This window comes from Chiloscyllium punctatum, chromosome 19, assembly GCF_047496795.1.
Source record: "Chiloscyllium punctatum isolate Juve2018m chromosome 19, sChiPun1.3, whole genome shotgun sequence".
Taxonomy (NCBI): Eukaryota; Metazoa; Chordata; class Chondrichthyes; order Orectolobiformes; family Hemiscylliidae; genus Chiloscyllium; species Chiloscyllium punctatum.
Genome location: NC_092757.1, coordinates 79,813,037 through 79,829,461, shown reverse-complemented (window position 1 = coordinate 79,829,461; position 16,425 = coordinate 79,813,037). Strand labels below are relative to the sequence as shown.

The window sequence follows — 16,425 nt, the reverse complement described above, 5'->3', positions numbered from 1 at the left end:
ATGAAAAATTAAATGGTGGTATGTTCAATGCAGGGTTTTACTTGGCAGTGCATGCTTGGTATGGGTTGGTGCTTTGGTCGTAGTTACTAATTTGAAAATGCTTGTGTTTGTGTGCTGTGAAAAGTGAAACATAGAATTCTATTCTTAACTGCTGATATTTTGTTACTGAAAAGATGTATGTTTGCAGGGGAGGGCTTTGCAGAATTCAAATCACCAGGAAATGATGATGGATTCACAGACTTCAAAACTGCAGACAGCATTTCACCAGTAGATTCATCAGAGCAAGCAAAGACGTTCTCAACGACATTTCCTTCGGTGCCATATCTTCAACCGCAACCAGTAACACAGCCTAAAGACTCTTTCAATCTCACGGACCTTTTTACCTCTGTCAGTAATACTGGAGAGAGCAGTTCTATGTCATTTCCACCAGTTTTTGTGACATCATCCATTTCCTCATCTGTATGTGTTACATCTTCATTGTCATCACTATCATCTGGTACTTTTTCCACAGCCAGTAGCAAAACTGCTGGTGGAACTGATGACTTTGGGGACTTCAGTCTTTTTGGTGTAGCAGCCAGCAGTACTTCAGGTGGGGGATGGGGTCAGGATGAATTTGCAGATTTTATAGCTTTTGGCAGCTCCAACACCACTGGATCCTCTGAACAAAAGTCAAATGATAAATATAGTGTTTTCAGGCAGGAGAAGAATGATGGCTTCACAGCATCTTTTGATGCCTCACTTGGCACAGCAGAAGGTGGACAACGACCTTCAACCACTGCTGTAGACAAATATGATGTCTTTAAACAGATACCTGAGGAAGGGTCCATAATGGGCTTTGAGGAACAAAAAGACAATTCCTCCCTTTCCCAAGAAAAGAATGAGGATGACTTCCCAGTTACCAAGCTGTCCCTTGCATTCAGCACCTCGGACAAGGCTTTCGTAGATAAACTCTCTGCTTTTAAACAGGCAAAAGAAGACTCTGCCTCAGTGAAATCTTTGGACCTTCCTTCAATTGGTGGGAGTAGTATTGGTAAAGAGGACTCAGAAGATGCCTTATCCGGTCAGTTTGACATGAAGTCAGCTGAGGTTGGTGGTGATTTGAAGCATGTGTTGTCTGACAGCTCGCTGGATTTACCACCTGTCATTGGTCAGCCGCCTCCAGTTACAGGTGAGGAAATGGTTCGATTGATCTGGTAGTTACAGCCAAATCATCTGCATACTGCAGTTTCCTTTCTATAATGCCGCACCAATGATTTACTGTTTCTATATGTAATGTTCCATTCTGTATAATTATGGCTGTTGGGATTTGATCTGTTTGTCACTGCTCTTTAGTGAGTATAATTATGCTAAGTTGTTAATCTTAGTGGAGCAATCCAATAAATGCCCTTGGTTTTGAGCTATCACTGGGCAACTTCAATTGTTAGGGTACCTTTGTCCACTGTATTTTCATCAGTTAATTGAACTAGCAGAGTTATTTTCGATATTTTTTCCCACTTGGAATGCCACAGTTGTTTCACATTAGTACTTTGAATCAATGAATGATCTAAATGATCTTCACGATTTCTGTGCAGATATCTAATATTCATGTCAACCATTACAGTATAACAAACAATTCCACAGAGAGTGACAATCATTGTCATCCTGGCTGGTACTGGATTAGTTGAATTATTTTACCTGCATCCTTTCAACCAGGATTACAGATCACTGTTTCCGTTTTAATATTTTGTGAGCAACCATATCCCAATGATGCTGCCAGACCTACTGGGTTTTTCCAGCATATTCCCTTTCTTTTAGTTTGGACATACATCCACAGTATTTTGATTTTGCATATTCAGCCATGACTACTTATATATGGTGCCTTAACATGGTGCCTAGTTTTAACTGTAATATTCCCACAAATTTGCAGTCAGCTCTCTTTAATCCTGAGATTCAAGAGGGCACTTTCACCCAAGGCCAGTATTATTTATATTTCTATAAAGCTGTTCAAAACTACTTTTAAAACATAGTCGGGATTCAAGAGTTTTTGGCTTCATTCTGGATGTAGGTGGAAACTTGAACTTTCCCTGTGTTACAATAATTGAGCGCAGCCTGTTGGATTGATGGTAAAACAGATTGCAAATTGGGGTTGAATGGTAACATGCAAGTAACTCACTGGACAAAAATGTATACGAACATAATATATGACAAAGCTGAGTGGGAGTTAGGAAGGATTTCCAGGTCTGCCGACTGGTTTAGCAAATACCAGTTTTGAAAGCAGGCCAAAATGGTTCCCACAATGTTTCTGTACTTCCATTTAAACACATGCTCTTATTATGTTACAATAATATGGAATAAATAATGTGCCAGAAATTAAATATCCAGGTTGCTATTTAAAACAGGTTATAAACTGTTTCATCCGTGCACGTGTGACATATCAGACTAAATTTGAATGGTGATCAGGAAACAGTTATGTAGATTATTTAAAAAGTAGGAAAGACTGCCCAAAATTTGACTTGATTGAGACTAGAGATTTTTTAATCAAATGCTCACAGTGCCGAGACTATGATCTGCTGATCTCTTATGGCAATATGGAAGTAATCCTTGTACCTAATTCCACTAGCAAGTAAATATTTTCTTTGTTTATCAAGTGAAGACTTCTGGCTGTGGAAATATGTTGGGGAAATTGGTAAGTAGAATTGAGTTTTTCAATCTTTGACCAGAGCACATCAACAGTTAAAACTGACAAGTATGCAATTAAGTGCACCTGCACAGTTAGACTTAATATTTGAAACTGTCCTAATGAGCTTAGGACATTCATACATTAGAAATGGTTGGTAACACTGTTCATTTGAGAATAATTTATTTGTATTTAAACTACCAGAGTCCACCATCTTCTTGTGTTGCGCAGATGTCCTTAACTGACATCTGCCAAACACCACAACCTTGGGCCATCATTCTCTCTAAGTTATGCCACTGGGAAGCGAGCACCAATTGGCATCCAATGTATGGCTTCAACTTCTAGAAGATATTGCCACACTTTGAGTTCTGCACAGTGGTAGAAAATATTAGAGGAAACACTGCCTTAGACGTTATGTTTGTATCTGTAGAGTATGGTAAGTATTCCCTTGACTGAATGATCTTCTCCCTACCAGCTTCCTTTTTACATCTGGTCACCACTACCACTTCCTCACCTGATATTGTTCTGCATTAACATGCCGTTGTCAGTTTTTTGTGTATCCTGCAGATTTTGCCTTCATTTACACAGGCAGCAATTTTTACATAAAATTGGAGTGGTTGGGGGTGGGATGGGGAGGCATGGTATCCTCCATTGATGCTTTGCAATGTCTGCTCCTTGGATTCCAGCACAACAACTCTGACCTGAAGTTTCTTACAATGCAGGCACTGCAGATGTGGCATCCAAGCTGTTAATGTTGTGTACGAACTTTCCACCTACTGCTGTTGCAACAGACCACTTATGCTGCCATTGCCACCTGGTTTGTTAGATGTAGATTAAATTAAATATTTACCTACAAAATGCCTCACTACAAGTGTTGGAGGCATAAGCAATACCTCATTCACCTATCGCAACCAGTTTCCAATCTCTCCCAATTTTTGAACTTTATTCTTTATGTTGCACCTTAATTGATGACCACTCTGATCGTGCAGCCAAAGCATTTAACTTTGTTGCATCATTTATACTACATTGTGTAATCTTTCCATTATCATGGATTGTACACCATTTTGCAGTCAAAGATTAGTTTAAAAGAAACTGATGTTTAAACGTAGATGAGGAGTAAATGTGTAATAACAATTGTTCATGGACCTCGCTGTGCACAGATTGGCTACAAAACAACCATAACTATACTTCAAAAATGTTTCACTGGCTTTGGCATACCCTGCTGGTGTGGAATGTGCTATTCAGAAAGATCTTTTTAAAGACTAATAGCATGTATTTAAAAATTGCTTTCTTAAAGTCAGCATATACTTTCATAGAAGGAAAAAAATGACCAGAGCTCCATATGAGCTTTTCGTAGACTGGTGCCAGTAGAATGCAAGAATAACAATGGGTGACCGTTTCTTTTTACAGCTTTGAAAATATTGATCTCTGGCTAATGATTAGTTGCACAAACCATTTGAAAGACTAAGCAAAGGTATTCTTTATTCCAGTATTTAAAAACACAAAGACCAGCTATAGTGGAATGATTTATCTTCTACACCTTAGCAACTCCAAAAGTGCCTCAGTCCGATCCTTCATGTATATTTTGGTCATAGCTAATGCACTAACCTTTTACGTGATTGGCATAGTGCACATTACAAATTACACCTCAACATTTTGCAATGAAATACCATTTGCTTTCCTAATATCTGGTTTTGTTTTATAACTGCACACCAGCTTCAAAACATTTTGTTGTTCAGAAGCTGTAATGAAATGTGTGATTTAGTGATCAAATAAATTTGCGGCCAATGGGCTGTAGTCTAAGCTGTTCTAAAAATAGGGATCCCTATCATTTTTCAATGACTAAAATGAGTTTAATGTGTAGAAATTAAAACAAATTAAAATGGGATGCTTACTTACGAGATTTAAACAGGTAACAAATAGTTTCTTTAAGTTGGAGTTGAAATTATGAGAGAATATAAAAATAGGAGTTTAGAAGTTAGATTTTCAAGCTGTTAAACACAAAGGAATAAAATCTCTAATCTGCAATGTATTGGTCACATGGAGTTTAGATTCATGGTCTTTTGTTGGATGCAGTTCACTTGTATGTGGGAGGTTCTCATACTTTATAACAACTCTAGTGCTGCATTGCTTGGAAGACTGGCAGTGTTATTTTGCAGTTTGGTACAATTCCTAATGTTGAAGATGAGTGTAAAGGATTATTCAAAAACATGTAAATTTCATGCAGTCTGTATTTTTCATATTATTTATATTATTATTATTATTTACAGCTGGTGCTGTAATTTTCTCATTTGTTCAGTTATACTGTAGAAATTACATTAGATTTTAAAACTTCCACTCACTACAACATTTTTTCCCACCCTACATGCTCTTCTGTCTCTTGTCATTTCCCGTCTCTTATCCTACGCCCACCTTTCCAGTCCTCTTCCTCCTCACTTGCGCACATGTGCTCTCTCTCTGTCTCTCCCTCTATACTCACTTCATTAAATAATATGTTTAGATCCATGGAACAGAATGTGCGCAGTTTTTTTCCATTTAACAGCTATCAACAGTGCAGCTTTTTAATTATGTTTTAAGATATCCGGGTTCCAGATCAAAGCTCTAAATAAAGATCGTCGCTGTAGCAGACAAGGCGATTACGTAAGCCAGTGGTTAGGAAATGCCAACTTTTAAATTTCAGAAGATTGTAGGAGCAGAATGTGAGTTCCCATAGATTTCCCTCCTTGTTACTTAACTGTGTTTCCTCCTTGTCATTCAACAGCATTACTACTGCTAAACTCGCACCATCAATAGTTTGAGGTTACTGTTGAGCAAAAAAGTAATTGGACCTCTTGTATAAACACTGACTCTAGGGCAGAGATTGGAAATGCTGCACACATTTAACTGCACACTACCTCCAAACTAATTTCTTACTTAGAAGTGACTGTGCAATTTCACGATGAAATGAGTTTACAGCCAAGGTAGCCTGCAGTAGTATTAAAATTCAGAGCCTTATTACTTTTCACTGAGTAGAAGAAGTTTCATGCATTAAAATTAAAAACAAGGCACAGGGTCTTCTCACAAGGCACATCCCAGGAGAGTGATGAAATGCTACCCAGTTGCCTAGATGAGTGTGCTCCAACAGTGATCAAGAAGCTTACTCCTCCGAGAAAGCAATCTTACTTATTTAACATCCCATTAACCACCTTAAACTACATTCCCACCAGCACCTGCACACACCAAGGCTGCACTGCATACCAATTATACGATACACTGCAACAACACTCAGTAGACAGATGTGGCAGGTGAATCAATCCCCAACATCTTCAAAATGACTGGAGAAAGTGGTCTTTGTGAATAGATTGAAAAGAAAGGGTAAGAAGCTGCTGGTTCAGTCCCATGCTTGTTGCTGATAAGTTTGTAGTGAGCCTATCAGCAGCATGTGGAAGAGAAACAACCTCTGATTGGAGCAGCAGTGCATAGTTTTTGTAAATACTGCCAGTGAGTGAGTAACTGGTGAGGCAGGCAGCTGTGGTACACAAACAGGTTGACAAAGGCTGGAGTTGAAAGTCCGTTGGAAGGGGGAATCTGAACTGGAGGAGCCTTTTTGCTGATATTGTAAAGAGAGTGGGGAGCTACCTTTTGGCTGAGGTGACCATTTTGTCTCCCAGGTTCCAGGAAGGAAGATTTACTTACAAATACATGTAGAATTTTTAGCTTAAAACTATATATGTTTAGGAGCTACTGTGAGTAGTTTTGTAGTGGATGTCATTGTAATTGGTAAATTTAAATCTGAGATTGAGATGCAATAAAAAAAGATGTTAACTACCTGGTTAAAACATTACCACTTTGCAGATACCTCATCGGAGTGCAGATAGAGTGATGGGTTTTTTTGTGTGTCAGTTACCTTTTAAAACACTTATGTCTATTGTGCCATTTAAATTCTGTAATGTTTTCCTTGTGTATTGGAGGTTTAATGTATTTAGAATTATTAAGAATTGATAAATTCTTCTAATTCTGCTTCAAAATATCCTATACATCAAACAAATACAGAAGATAATGTTACAATGCAACTGCTCCTCCCACCCCACCCCCCACCCCCCACAATGAAAGGAGTGAGAATGAAAAGGTAGTCCCGAATACATGCTTCACTGGAGAGGCCAGCACTTGTTGCCATCCGTATTTCCCCTCGAGAAGATGGTGATGAGCCACCTCCTTGAATCACTGGAATCCATCTGGTAATACAGCCATCATGCTGTCATGAACAGAGTTTTCCATCTACCAGCACTGTGAATGTATCTATACTACTTGAATAGCAGCAGTAGTAGAAGGTAGCTTGATTTACCTTTGGCATGGGCAGTAAATGCAGACTCTTGTCAGTGACACCTACACCCACAAACAGAAAACAAAAGCATAAGTTTTTAATTGGCAGGATAGGACAGCAAATATTGAAAACTAATGGCGGTTGTTAGAAACTGGTTTTCTCTGAAATTGTGTTCCAATCCCTGCAGTATAATTACTGCTGTCATTTTCTGAGTTATTAGAATAAGGAGACACAGCAGGAGACCAAAAAATCTGTTTGAATATTTTACTGAATTAAAAGACAAATTTGTTGCAGTGAGGATGGACAGTAGGAATTGGGAATATTTAGGTTTGCAAGAAAGTGTTTATTGTAACTCTTTTTTGGAGGAAAACCTGCAGCTTGTGTGTGACTCCAGTTCAATATTAGTATGTTTTGACTCTTAACTGTTCTCTGAAATGCCAGATGCAAGCCAATCAGTCATGTCAACCAGGATAACTAGGAATGAATAATGAAATGTCTGTCTTACCAGTGATGCTCCTATCCTGAAAATTAATTCTAAATATTCTGAGGCATAAACTTGTCATATTAAATGCTAAATTGAATTTCTTGCATATTCATGTTAAATTTTCAACCTTTGATTGCATGTCCTTTTTGTTGTGTGGGATAATGTAACTTAGGAGTGGCAGATGGAGTTTAATCTCGATATATGCGAGGTGCTACATTTTGGAAAGACAAATCAGGGCAGGACTTATGCACTTCATGGTAAGGTCCTGGGGAGGGTTGCTGAACGAAGAGACCTTGGAGTGCAGGTTCATAGCTCCTTGAAAGTGGAGTAGCAGGTAGACAGGGTAATGAAGAAAGTATTTGGTACACTTGCCTTTATTGGTCTTGGCACTGAGTATAGGAGTTGGGAAGTTATGTTGTGGCTGTACCAGGACACCTGTTAGGCCACTTTTGGAATACTGCACTCAGTTATGGTATTCATGCTGTCAGAAAGATGTTGTTACACTCGAAAGGGTTCAGAAAAGATTTACAAGGATGTTGTCAGGGTTGGAGGATTTGAGCTATAGGGAGAAGATGAACAGGCTGGGGCTATTCTCCCTGGAGCATCGGAGGCTGAGGGGTGACCTTATAGAGGTTTATAAAATCATGAGCATGGATAGGGTAAATAGTCAAGGTCTTTTCCCCGGTGAAGGGGGTGTCCAAAACTAGAGGGCATAGGTTTAAGGTGACAGGGAAAAGATATAAAAGGGACCTAAGCAGCAACTTTTTCATGCAGAGGGTGGTGTATATATGGAATGAGCTGCCAGATGAAGTGGTGGAGATTGTTACAATTACAACATTTAAAAGGCATCTGGATGGGTATATGAAGAGAAAGGGTTTAGAGGGATATGGACCTAGTGCTGGAAAATGGGACTAGATTAATTTGAGGTATCTAGTCAGCATGGATGAGTTAGATGGAAGGGTCTGTTTCCATGCTGTACATCGCAGACTCTATAATAATAGATAATTATCGAATCTGCTTTCATTTGGATGTTGAAAAGTTTTTAGTTTATACTTTTATGGAATTTTGAAACATTGTAACTAATCCCTGTTAGAATATTAAAGGTTCCCTGGTGACAACAGACTTTTTGTTAGAATGAGAGAATCCTTAGTATGGAAAGAGGCCATTCAGCCCACTGAGTCTGCACCAACTGTTCTAAGAGCATCCCACTTAGATTCACCTCCCTAACCCATCCCTGTAACCCTGCATTTCTCAGGGCTAATCCACGTAGCTAGTATATTCTTGGACGCAATGAGCAATTTAGCATGGCCAATTCCACTACCAACAGATCACATCTAAAGTATACAGTCCTGTCACATTCTGTTGTGAATTGTAGTGAACATTTAAATAACAGGAGGAGGAGGTGGCTCCATTTTTGCACGCTTAATAATGGGGTAGTCCAACACATTGTGGAACAGACAATGGTGAAACATTTACAAACATCTTCAGCTAGAAATGCCCAGTGGACAATCTCTCTTTTTACCTCCTCCCAGAGGTCCCCATGAATGACAGATGCTAGCCTTTAGCCAACTGGATTCATTCCACAGGATATCTAAAGATGGCTGAAAGCAGTGGATACTCCAAAGGCTATCACCCTGGCAACATTCCAGTAATAGTATTAAAGACTTGTGCTTCAGAACTAGCTGCACCCTTATTAGTTACAAAATTGGTGCCTACTTAGTCAATGTCTCACATTGCTCGGTGGAATATGTCCTGTAAACAGGACAAATCCAACCTGGCCAAATATCACTTGTCTGCTCTTTAATCAGCAGAAGCATCAAGCCACACTTATTCAACAATAACCAGTTCACTGATGCTCATTTTGGGTTCTCTCAAGCTTACTGAGCTCCTGACCTCATTTCAATCTTGATTCAAATGTGGACAAGAGAACTAAACTGGAAAGGAGAAGCCAACGTGACTATCCTTGATGTCAAGGTAGTGTTTGACCTATTGTCATCAAGGAACACCGGAGGTCAGTTTTGGGAGGGAGGGTCTGTTAAAGTACAGATTTGAGATGGCCCAGAGAATCCCTTTTCGACTCAGACCTGTAAGCCTATCTCTTTTGGTTCGTCCCGGAGATCGTACTCTTTGGAAGTCTGGAATAAAAAACTTCCAGTTTAGTTTAATTTTAGTCATCCCCTTTATTCACCAATAGCATCACTGTTACAACATGACGCTGATACCTATAAGCTAAACTAACTAGGTTCTAATAATTTAGAGTAGGGTACCAGCTCTCCAAGTGCCCCAGCAGGCTTCCTTTATACAAAAGTTTACAAAAACATTGCATGTTCTTAATTAGACAGATAACAGTGAAAAACAATAATTAGTAAGGAAGAAACGTTAATTGACAGGTCTGCGTATGCTTGACTAATCACTCCTACAGGCCCTAAGCCATTCATCAGGTGGGAAAAAATACCTAACCGAGTTAGGCACCTGCAAGCGAGATAAACTCCTATCATAAAGAGGTACCAGTCTGAGCTAATTGGAGAGTTCATAAGGTAACCTTGCACAGCTCACATGTCAGATACAATTGTTTTACAAAGTGGCTTCTTAGCAAGCAGGGGAAACTTTTGACCATAAAATGGCTTCCTGACACATTGTGCCAGAATCTCTTCAATGTTAGGCCTAGAATAATTTCTAAGCTAGGAGCAGACTTCTGCTTTTTAAGCACAGAATCATTTTATACGTGAGGCTGAGATGTTACTGTAAGGTTGCATTTAAACTGATTCATTAGTCTTCAAATTAAACATGCTTTCTTTCCAGGGTTGTGATCAAATTCAAATAAGAAATAAGATCTGATTATTTAGAAATGACAGTGGGGCAGTCTGTAAGGTCTGTAGAGTGGTCTGCAAGAACAGCAAGTAAGTTAAAGCTTCATCAATATTACCCTTTACAGAGTTTGTATTTAATAATCGGTAATGGCTACTCAATATCATCATAAATTCTCAAAGAATGCAATTAAGTTCAATCCATAACAGGTGCGCACTAAGAATTAATTTTCTACTGGCTTCAGCAACCTCCACACTAAAATGGTTTCTCCAGTGTTCTTTTGAACTCTCAAGTCAGGGTTTTGTAACAGCAAAGATGTTTTTCTCTCTCTACCTAACTTGCAAGGGTAAGAAGAATTCATTATAATTGACAGGACCTGACCGTCAATTACAAGGCTTTTGATAGTAACAAGTTTCATTTCAGGGTCAGAATCAAACACTTTCATTGGTTTCACAAGGGAACAGCCGTGAATGTTATCACTTGGTGTCCTGTATACACAGATTCACTGATGCTAAGGCAAGTGTTCTTAATTGCCTTAGAGCATCCTGTTATCACTTGGTGCGCACAGATGTTTTTATCTTCTGCATTCCTTGGGGTTTCCCCCTTTATCGAGCCTCCTGGTCTGTCCTATCTATTTTCTGATGTGCAGCAAATGTGTTCTATAATTCAACATTACATTTTAGTCTAAATGTTTAAAGACAAGTTTTAAAGCTACAGACTTTCTCAGGACTGCTGGATAGAATCTTAACTATCACTAAGATTATTGTGGTCGTTGGAGGTCAGTTACGTCAGCCCAGAACATGACCACGGATGTTTCTCAAGATAGTGTCCTCGATCCAAAGACTTTTAGCTGCTTCATCAATGATTAAAGTTCCTTTTGTCATAAGGTCAGAAGTGGTGATATTTGTTGATGATTGTACAGTGTTCAGCATCATTCATGACGGCTCAGATAATGGTACAGTCAGTATCCAAATGCAATTAGGATAGACAATAAATACTGGCCTGTGCAGTGACGCCCACATTGAATGAATGAATGAATGAATGAATAAAAGATTCGTCCAAACAAAACTGTGTATCCAAATAAATTACTAATTGTGAATAGTGGTGTACAGGGCAGCATCTGTTTCTGTTCAGCCTTTTTTTTTCTGGTGAGCAGCAAGGGTATTCCTGAACAAGGCAAAACTCATCAGATGACATTATCGATGTGAAGATAAACTTCTATTCTGGTTCCTTGTATGGATCGCTTTTCCATTTAGTATAACCATTTTAATATGTTATCTAGTTCCAGTACACCCTGAATCTCTGGAAAAGTTGAACTTTACAGAAAAAAGGTGCGAAAATTTTTTTTATTAATGATGCGCCATTTCATATTTGATTAACAAAAACATCCCTGTTACAGTATTTTTAATCTCACTACTGTAACAGAACTAATTGCCACAAAGATTGTAAACACTTCTTTATTTCTAATAAAGTAATTGATATATGCTAGATATATTCTGTGTTTGCCAGCATAAAATTGCCACAAAAAGCATGTTATATTGTACTTATGATCCTGCTTTTTACACAAATGTTGCATGTATCTATGTTACCTTGCCACAGTGTCTGCACACCTTGCTTTCCACTGCAGAGTTGTCATCAAGCAGTGTGTTTACGATGTCCAGGCTAGTGTGGCCTTGGTGCATTGAGGGACAACCGTAAACTAATATGAAGCTCAAGTCATAGAAAAATCTATCCGAGATGAATCAATCATCTATTGTGTATTGTTCCAGAGAAATTCAGCTGAAGTTCTTCAGGTTGCCTTCTCTAATTGAATAAAAGGGGTGAACATTCATGTTGGCGCTGTAATCTAAGAAATTTCCATTTTGTAAAACAAAACTTTATTTTGAATCATTTCAATGGAGTTGGGAAGTTGGTTGACAGGGATGTGGGATAAAGTATTAAGTGGCCGACCTGTGGATAGAGTGGAATTTTTACAACCAGTAGAATCTAGAAGACAAACATTGAGAAACCAAACCAGTTGTGCTGAATATATTCATGAGTTCTGAGGTCAGTTGGGAATTAGATGGGTGATGTACTGTGCTGGCAAATGTGTTCTGACAATGGAAGTAGGCATTCTTATGATGAATAGACATGATTAATAAGCTTAATTCTAGTCCAGGAATGACATATTGGTCTTGCATATCACCAGGCTGAAACTGAGTGAGGAGCTGAGCAGGAAGGAGAGAGATTTTAATAGTAGCTAAACAGTGTCCTGAGTTTATTGATGCTGAATCTTAGGAGCTTGCTCATTCTTGATGTTGCACCAGACAGCTAGCATATTTTCAGTCAATTGTCTGGAATGATAATAAACCAGTAAAAGCTGACATGTGGAAGTTGTATTTGCAAATATTCTTCAATAGCAATATGTAACTGGGGAATAGGAGGAAGCATGAATAGAATACCCAAAGGAATTTGTGCAGAAGGAGAAGCTGTAAAAGGAGATGGATCAAACATCTGCTCAGTCATCATTCCTATCCTTATTCTGTTTGTTCACTGCTCCCCTAGCATTTTCAATTTAAAATCCTCACTGCCACCTTCAGATAACCCCAACTTTTTTTTAAAGCATCTTCCTCAAAGCCTTTTGTTCGGTCTTCTGTGTGTTCCCACTTACACCAGTTTGCAGATCCATGACAGCCTTGCTCTCTGTCATTCTGACTTGTAAAAGCCTACTCAAAGTGCATTTTTATAACCAAATGTTAAATTATCCTTCCTAATCCCATCGAGGGCTTGGAATCTGATTCTTGGCTATTTTGATTGTGAAACACCTTTCTTTGAAAAAATACAAATCACATGGTAAACAAATGTAAGTTGGATGGAATCAAGTTTGGGTTTTTTTAAACAAAAGTATTGACGGAGATAAATTTAAAGAAAAAAGGAACAACATCAGTAAGCATAGAAGGAAACAAAAATAGCTGAATAAGTAGCAACTAGGATGAAGGGAAGGCATGACCAGCCTAATGGAAAGGGTAAGATAAATCTGGGAAGAGCTGAGTAGGTTATTGGAGAAATGGATAAGCATGTCAAGGAGATTGGAATTGGGAAGAACTTGAAGGAGGTATATACATATAAAGAGCAGGAGTCGGCCTGTTAGTCCTACAAGCCTGCTGTGCCATTTGAGGAAGTTATGGCTATGTCCGATCCCAGCTGATGTTACCAGATAAGTTTCGTTCCAAACAAAAAACTAGACTGAGCGAGCATATTTTTATTTATTTTGATTTTAACGAAGTGATCTCTCACTGAAACAAAAGCATGCAATGCTATAGATTTTGCGTTAACAGTAAACTGAAGTTAGAACATAGAACAATACAGTGCAGAACAGGCTCAATGTTGTGCCAACCTGTGAAATATTCTGAGCTCATTCCCCCTACACTATCCCATCATCATCCATGTGCTTATCCAAGGATTGTTTAAATCTCCCTAATGTGGCTGAGTTAACTACATTGGCAGATAAGGCAGGAAAGGGGTGGGGAACCTTTGCATAAACCAAATCATCCGCCGACATTTCTGCCACCTCCAAACAGACCCCACCATCAGGGATATATTTCCCTCCCCACCCCTTTCTGCCTTCTGCAAAGACTGTTCCCTCCGTGGCTACCTGTTCAGGTCCATGGCCCCCTACAACCCACTCTCCCATCCTGGCACCTTCCCCTGCTACCACAGGAATTGCAAAACCTGCACCCACACCACCTCCCTCACCTTCATCCAAGGCCCTAAAGGACCCTTCCACATCCATCAAAGTTTTACTTGCACATCCACCAATGTCATTTATTGTATCCGTTGCTCCCGATGCAGTCTCCTCTACATTGGGGAGACTGGACACCTCCTAGCAGAGCGCTTTTAGGGAACATCTCCGGGACACCCACACCGCCCTGTGGCCCAACATTTCAACTCCCCCTCCCACTCTGCCGAAGACATGGAGGTCCTGGGCCTCCTTCACTGCCGCTCCCTCACCACCAGACGCCTGGAGGAAGAACGCCTCATCTTCCACCTCGGAACATTCAACCCCAGAGCATCAATGCGGACTTCAACAGTTTCCTCATTTCCCCTTCCCCCACCTCACCCCAGTTCCAAACTTCCAGCTCAGCACTGTCCCCATGACTTGTCCTACCTGCCTATCTCCTTTTCCACCTATCCACTCCACCCTCTTCTTCCCCCCTCTGACCTATCACCTTCATCCCCTCTCCCACTCACCTATTGTATTCTATGCTAATTTCTCCCCACCCCCACCCTCCTCTCACTTATCTCTCCACCCTTCAGGCTCTCTGCCTGTATTCCTGTTGAAGGGCTTTTGCCCGAAACATTGATTTTGCTGCTCCTTGGATGCTGCCTGAACTGCTGTGCTCTTCCAGCACCACTAATCCAGAAAGTGGATAACCTCACTATTTTCAATGTTATATTCAATCTGCACTGTTCTTGCCCATCCACTAATCTTGTCCAAATCCCCCTGAAGCTTCTTTACATTTACATCATCTTTCCAACACATTTACACTTGGATTTGTATCATCTGCAAATTTGGATGAATTACATTTGGTCCCCATCTCCAAATCATTGTACATTATGAACAGCTGGGGCCCCAAGTATGGATCCTTGCAGTATCCCACTCGTCACAACCTGTCAACGTGAGAATGATCCATTTACTCCTACCCTCTGTTTTCTATCTGTTATCAAGTCATCAGTCACAGCCAGTACATTACCTCCCATTCCACGCACTTCAGTTTTTCTAACTGGTCTCCTGTGGGAGATTATTAAAGTCTTCTGAATGAAAATCCAAGTATACTCAATTTGTGAGTTCTCCTTTATCGATTTTTGAGAGTAACATCTTCAAAAAAAAAATTCCCAACAAGTTCATCTAATACAATCTCCTATTCACAAATCCATGTGGACTATGCCCAGTCAGATCTTTGTTATCCATGTCAGTTTATCGTATCTTTTGTAATAGATTCTAGCTATTATTTTACTCCGAATTACCTTGTTTTAGAATGCTAAAATGTGATCTTGTAATTCAGATTAGTATCTGAGGTCTCTGATTTAGTCTAATTCAGTCTGGTTCAGTGCTGTGTGTAAAAGCAAGTGAGATAACATTCTGATGTTGAGATAGAATGGCATGTGGATGTGCAGAGTGTCTGACAAATAATAGGGAATGAATAGTGAATTCAATAGAGAATGGGGCACTGGAAAGGGCAAGTTATTTTAAACAAAAGACGCATTTTGGAAATATGAAGATTTTGTAATTACTGAGGAGCAATGTTGGCCTGCAGATTCAAAATAGCCAATGGTGCTGCAATTCTTTGTGTCAGTATTTTATTTTCTCCCAGTAACTGATTTTATCAGTCAGCTAATGATTATCAGTTGCCATGGCCAGATTTTTATAGAAATGCATATGAAGTTTTTTTGATTTAATTGATCTTACTGTACAACATTTCTCGGACTTCAGTAGGTGATCAGCAAAGTGGACTAGATTTGGCATTCATTCATTTACATATGGAATTTGCGACCATAGGAGGCCAATCATTGAGTATGATCAAGAAAGAGATTGATAATTATTTTACATATTAAAGGCATCAGGATAAAGACAGAAAGTGGGAGTTTGGCATTGAGATGGAGGATCAGCCATGATCGTATTGATTGACTGAGCAGGCAACAGAATCAAGTATAACTGTGTTTGTCGAGCATGTGTTGCTGGAAAAGCACAGCAGGTCAGGCAGCATCAGAGGAGCAAGAGAATTGACATTTCGGGCATAAGCCCTTCATCAGGATTCCTCAGATAATACTTAACCTGCTGTGCTTTTCCAGCAACACAGTCTCAACTCTGATCTCCAGCATCTGCAGTCCTTATTTTTCTATAACAGTTTGTATCTGATTGACATGCACATTTTATACTGTGCCCAGTTATCATGCCTTCCTAATGGCTGATGAATTGTCAAAACACCAATAGCCCTTTATTGGTGGAGAATTTTAACTTTTGTTGTTGAACAAAAAATAAAGGTTGGCAGTCAGCTGAGTTAGCCTACAGGTAAAAACAATGACTGCAGATGCTGGAAACCAAATTCTGTATTAGTGGTGCTGGAAGAGCACAGCAGGCAGCATCCAACGAGCAGCGAAATCGACGTTTTGGGCAAAAGCCCTTCATCAGGA

General features: G+C 39.5%; 1 protein-coding gene across 7 annotated transcripts in view; it reads left to right on the top strand.

Annotated features, from left to right (window-relative positions):
• Window positions 1–16,425, top strand: part of synrg (synergin, gamma) — a 129,135-nt gene that overhangs the window by 53,547 nt on the left and 59,163 nt on the right. For all 7 annotated transcript variants that reach the window (XM_072589791.1, XM_072589789.1, XM_072589787.1 and 4 more), the window contains one exon: window positions 188–1,168. In XM_072589791.1, coding sequence (XP_072445892.1) covers window positions 188–1,168 — 981 coding nt within the window. The remainder of the gene's footprint in view (window positions 1–187; window positions 1,169–16,425) is intronic.